This window comes from Morone saxatilis, unplaced genomic scaffold (assembly GCF_004916995.1).
Source record: "Morone saxatilis isolate NCDOM2014 unplaced genomic scaffold, NCSU_SB_2.0 Contig7, whole genome shotgun sequence".
NCBI lineage: Eukaryota > Metazoa > Chordata > Actinopteri > Moronidae > Morone > Morone saxatilis.
Window position 1 is genome coordinate 18,805,119 of NW_023340246.1, and position 5,876 is coordinate 18,810,994.

A 5,876-nucleotide genomic window follows, 5' to 3' on the forward strand; every position below is an offset into this window, starting at 1 on the left:
CTCTCCCTCTCTCTCGCTATCTCTCTGGAGGATGTCACCATGGCGACAGCACCGTGCGGATGCTGCAGTATGAGGACCAGGAGGGATGCAGCCTGTATCCCATGGCAACCGCTAGTATAGGATGTGAACATCGTGTCCCCCACATTACCCCCCCTTCTCCCTCCCCTCGTCTCACCGCCACCACCCAGTCTCTTATATATTCCCCTCTAACTCCCCCCGTCTGTTGGTGCCAAAGCGTTGCCACGGCAATGAGTGTTGGCATGTGGTGTTGCCGATGGCATTGGTCCCACCTAACCACACATACCTAGATGTAATTATCACACTGCAGCTGATATTTCTGTCGCCTGGATCACTCTCTTCATTGACACCAAGTACTTACATTTTTTTAAAATTGTATAATATTAATAACACAATCTTGAAGCTTTAACCATCTAAATAAATGATGATGATAAATCAAACCGAGTAGTGATTCAGTGATTCTATATATATAATTACTGAAGAAGTGAATAGTTTATTAGTTATGGGTAAACAAAATGTATATATATGTCTGATTATACCACAGCCACAGAAAATACCTGTTTCTGATTGGCTCACAGGTGGCGGCCTCTAACTGTTCTTAGCTAAAGAAGCGCTCAAGGTATATTGAACTGCAGGTAACCATAGCAACAGCACAGATGCTTCAGGCTCGGACAGCAAGTCAAGTGACTGATGAAACTGACCTGACCTGACCATGGGTTAAACTGACTACAAACACACTTTAAAACGTAAAGGGATTTAAACACAGCCTCTCTTTGTTGCTGTAGTTAATTGACATGGTATAGTAGACAATAATGGACTCCTATGTGTCCTTGTAGAGACAATAATGGATTCCCATATGTTCACATGATATGAATGTATTTTCATGTATCCGAGTAGATACAAAAACTGCAGTCTTCTTAAAGAGACAATAATAGACTCTAGGTATCTAGACAGGTATCCACAGAGATAATAATGTACCCTATGTTTCTGTATGGAGACAAAAATGGACTCTAATTGTCCACATAAAGACAGAAATGGACTCTAGCTGTGCATGTAGAGACACTACTGACTCCCTGGTATCCTTGCAGAGACAAAAATGGATTCCCCAGTTGTCCTTAGCGAGAAATTACAATAGTTGACTTCTAGGTGTCTCTACTCTCCTGTCAGGCTCTGGGAAATGGTCAGAATTATTTTCTTGACTGATGATTTGGCCCCCAGTCTGTTTCTGCAATAAAGACATTGGAAGACACTTTAAACTTGTTTTCACTCGGGAGTTTATATCATCTTTGGCAGGAAAACATGTTACACGTAATAGGAGCCATCAGAAACTCCAGTAGATTAAAGTAACTCACTAGCAACTAACTGCAACAACCCATAATGCAACATTCTTTGTAGAAGCTGGTATTCTGATACTGTGATATTGGGAATACATACAAGTATAGTCTTCAAATATAATACTTAATTTTAAGACATATATTCATATTTGGGCCAATACAGTATTAAGTTAAATCTAATCCTCATTAGAATCAAGGTCTTCAATCGATCCAACACACAGTACGTATGTAATCAATCATGTTGCATCATATATGACTGTAGCAGATCAGTTTAGTAAGAAGAGAAAATTTAATATGTGCACCCCCCCTTTCTCTCTCCCTCCACATAATTACCATGCGTAGTCTCTCGCCCGTGTCTGCAGCATTCCCTCGTTTCTGATCTGCTTTAATTACCACCGGAATTTTAATTGGCGGGAGACAGCAAGGTGGCCGAGGTCACATACACACACACACACACATACACACACGCACACGCACACACACAGTTTAAGGTAAAAGATAGAGGGATCATTTGAGGAGAAGTGTGTGTGTATGTGTGTTATCTGGGAGAATACGCTGCAGTGTCATATGGTGAATGACATTAATTTAATCACAGTTTCTCTTCTCTCTGCTTTTATCAATTTTAAATTCTATATTACATATATAACACCGTCATTTAGGTTTAGCAGTAGCTGTAGGTAAAGCTGAGAGCTTTTGTTTGTCTCACTAATGTGAAATTGAAATTTCTGATTTTAAAAATCAGAAGAGTGACACTTGTCAATCTTGTCTATCCTATGGTGTTCCCCAGGGGTCACTCTTAGGTGCTCTAATTGTTTTCAGCCTACTCAGGTAACATTAGTGTGTTGGACATTGTACATTTTCATATAGCTAAATGATTCAAAATCTAATACCTTTATATTAGCTCTCAAAATTAGGACAACCACCAAGAACCAGGTCAATATCCAGCACGTCATTCATTTTAACTTTCCTCTTATTGTGAGGTCGCTGACCCTGACTGCAAAAACACTGCCTAAAGTTATATCTTTTTTTTTGTATTTTGTTGAGTCTAAAGGCCCAAATGCACTAAAAGCATACGAACGCAGTCAGACACTTTCAGTGCGTTTGAACCTTTAGAAGACATGCCACGCTTTCTTATCATCATGGCTTGACTGTTGTAACTTTAAGTATTTAGGGATCAGTCAAAACATTATAGCTAAAAGCTCTTAGCTGGCTTAGTTAGCTTAGTTGTTAGATTTAGGATTAAATTGGTTGCTCAGTTGTTCCATCACTTCGGTCCAGGACTGAAATATCAACATGTTAGCATTGTCATTGTTGATGTTAGCATTTAGCCAAAAGCACCACTGTAGGGCCTACTAAGTACTGCCTCACAGTCTGTTTATCTTTTTCCTTTTAACTTTTTTGTGCTCCCTGTTGCCCATCAAGTGTATTGTTATTGTTATTAAAACAGATAACAACGATTTAAGTGAGGTATATTTTGTGGTATTTGCTTTTTGTCGTAGTTGCTGCATCTACTTCTAACCCAAACTGGGACTGGGACCTTCTGGCTCCAGTAAATGTGAAAATGTAAAAGAACTAGTGGCACTTTGCCGACTTCAGTATAGTTCCGTTTATCTATAGTTCATATGAAGTAGTGTTGAGTGAGTACTGAAATGAGTTTCCAGTGCAGATAACATACTTTTTATGTGTATTAGTGGTAGTATAGTATGAGCACCAAACGAGTCAAATGTCTTCATTTTTAAACATTTTATTTAAAAAATCTTGGTCTCTTACTATTGTGATCAAACTCATGCACTGAAGCTCAATTCTGAAGCTGTTCTGTAAATAGTTTTCTGATCAGCCCATATCAATTTCAGGCTTAAATTAACAACGTTCGTTTAGTCCCACCCACGTCCAGTTTGAGCCACGCCCACTCCAAGTATCGAATACAGATAATTTATTTGGCTGAAAAGATACAGATAATGATGTACTCGCTCATCCATAGTACGAAGGCACTTTAGTTGCAGGATAGTTGTGACTTAAAGAAAGAAAAAGGAGGTCATTGTTAAATGGTTTAAAGTTTTTTTTTTTCCAGGTTCGTGAGACAAACACACAGCGGTTTTAGTCAGAAAAGCAGCGTTACCTCCTTCAACTCACCCTCCAAACACAAAATAAGCTCTTTCATATGGAAATGCACTAATTGATTTCCTAAAATCCACATTAAAGCCGTGTATAATTGTGCTTGCTGTTTTGGAGCAATTAAAGCAGAATTTTCCCAACAGTTAATGACTATAATGGGATTTGCGTAATTGAGGCCCCGGTTGAATAAGCTTTGGTTTTTTTTAGAGGCTGATTCTCCTCCTCGGTGAAGGCGAGTGGAAATCCACTGCAGTGTCTTAACAAAATGACCACAGCAGAGGGAGTCATAGCGCTTTCACCTTTGACCTTTACACACCAATCCATTCATTCTGATGACCCGCCTGATTCTAACAGTATGACTCTGGCCTTTTCTGACACATTCTTATTTGATCTAGAAAATCTTTCTATTTTTGTGACAACTAAAGCCCCGCTCTCTGTGTAGCAAAAACACAAATTAAAGTCCCATGTATATTTAAGGCCTCCATGTCAAGTCAAGTGGAATCTGTAGAAAGCTGTAGCTGTAATTGTGAACATTGGAATTATGAACACAGTCTGTTAAGATCACCAAATATTTTTTATGTCACATATTCAGCAAGTGTTTTGTAAACCGTGTTGTTTAGATTTAAACAGTTGTCGTTTCTCTACAAAGAATGTACTTCTTTAAGATTCACTGAGTGCAAAAATATGCATACAAGGCAAAATTTTGCTTTGCTCAGATGCTGCATTTATTTAATTCTCTCCCTGGTCAATCACAGGGGAACTGTTTCAGCCAATTACAACAAGTGTTGGTTCTAACATAATTAAAAAACTGGAAAAGCTGATGATTGTGAAGAGCCGTTTGACAGTGGATCAGGGCTGATCTACTCACTGTCCACCGGCAAAAGGAATGGCTTAAATCAGAGTGGCTTTACTCAAATATGGGCTTGCATCCCCAAAATGTATGTGTCACCATCACACTTTGAATATCTGATCCCTTCATTGTGCACAAGATGTAATTATTATTTTTTGGGGGCATTTTTTGCCATGGCAGTCTACTTGGACCAATGTGACATTGGCAGTATTGTAAGTTAAACAACTGTCAGTGCATGCCTGCATCACTTTCCTTTAGCCCAAAACACTGATGTAATTTACATACGAACTAGTGTAGTGTTGCACGTAGAGTATATAGCAGGATAATGTTTTGACTTCTACAGACTTCCGTCACCTCAGCATTCATCCATACAGTTGTGATCTTTTGTCTATCAACCATTTAACAGTTCTAAAGGGCCAAAAATAACATATGACCAAGCTAGCTAGATGAGTGTTGGCACACTTGGCTACGTTCTGGCATTGTAGGATCATATGTGAGCCAGCTCTGGCCCATATGTGTTTGCCAGTTTTAGCTCGGTTTTCAGACTTTTTTGACCTGAAAATCGGCTCCAGTTATCGGCAGAAGTGGAAGCTTTAGGCCAGTGAAGGTGAAGATAAAATTGCTCAAAAGATCAAATAGTAAATAAGAGAACAAAGATGGCAACTGATCATGTATGTGCCCTCTGTCTTGCTTCAGTGTCTACGGCTGCCCGCTGGCCAAGAAGAGGAAGGCTCTGGAAAAACAGCCACTGGAGCCTGCTGCCAAGAGGAGGCCCTTCCTCACCTCCTGCCCCGGGGAGGAGGAGGAGGAGGACGCCAGCGCCTACACCAGCTATGAGAATGAAGCCATAGAGGTGGGGGTGGAAGGGAAGGAGCAGGGGGAAGTAGTGGAAGAGGACGAGGAGGAAGAGGAAGGGGAGAGAGAAGGAGATGAAGACGGTGACGTGGAAGACGAGTTCTCGGAGGACAACGAGGAGCAGGGAGAGGAGGAGGAGGAAGAAGATGAAGAAGAGGAGGAGGTAGAGGTGGAGAGAGCGGACACAACAATGGAAGGAGAGCGGGCGGAGGAGGAGGAAGGGTTGTACGAGGAGGAAGAAGAAGTGGAGGACGGTGATGATGAGGAGGAGCAGGAGGATGAGGGAGAGGAAGACGAGCAAGAGGAGGAGGAGGAGGAAGAGGAAGAGCAGAATCGTCAGCATGGTGAGTTTGCTGATTCTCTTAATGTTTTCCATATTAGTATATTCGTAAAGTCCCTTCCAACATGACCCCCATGATAGTTGCAAGTTAAGACTTGGTTACATTTAGACCAGTCTTTTAAACCATGGTACCCTTTCATATCATATCATATCATTCACATCCCCACATGCACAAAGGTGACTGCTGTCTTTGATTTGTTGTATTGATGACCAATAGCAGTCTGCACTAACCTACGGTATGTGACAAATAAATGGCTTTTCCTGTGACTGCTTCAGAATGAAAAAGCCCCCCCTGCATTTCAGAATCAGAATCAGAATCAGAAATACTTTAATAATCCCAGGGGGAAATTACTTTCGTTACAAA

At 40.7% G+C, this 5,876-nt stretch overlaps 1 protein-coding gene across 1 annotated transcript in view; it reads left to right on the forward strand.

The window, feature by feature from the left end:
* Positions 1 to 5,876, forward strand: part of myt1la (myelin transcription factor 1-like, a) — a 63,205-nt gene that overhangs the window by 25,749 nt on the left and 31,580 nt on the right. The window contains exon 6 of the mRNA XM_035678087.1: positions 5,014 to 5,516. Coding sequence (XP_035533980.1) covers positions 5,014 to 5,516 — 503 coding nt within the window. The remainder of the gene's footprint in view (positions 1 to 5,013; positions 5,517 to 5,876) is intronic.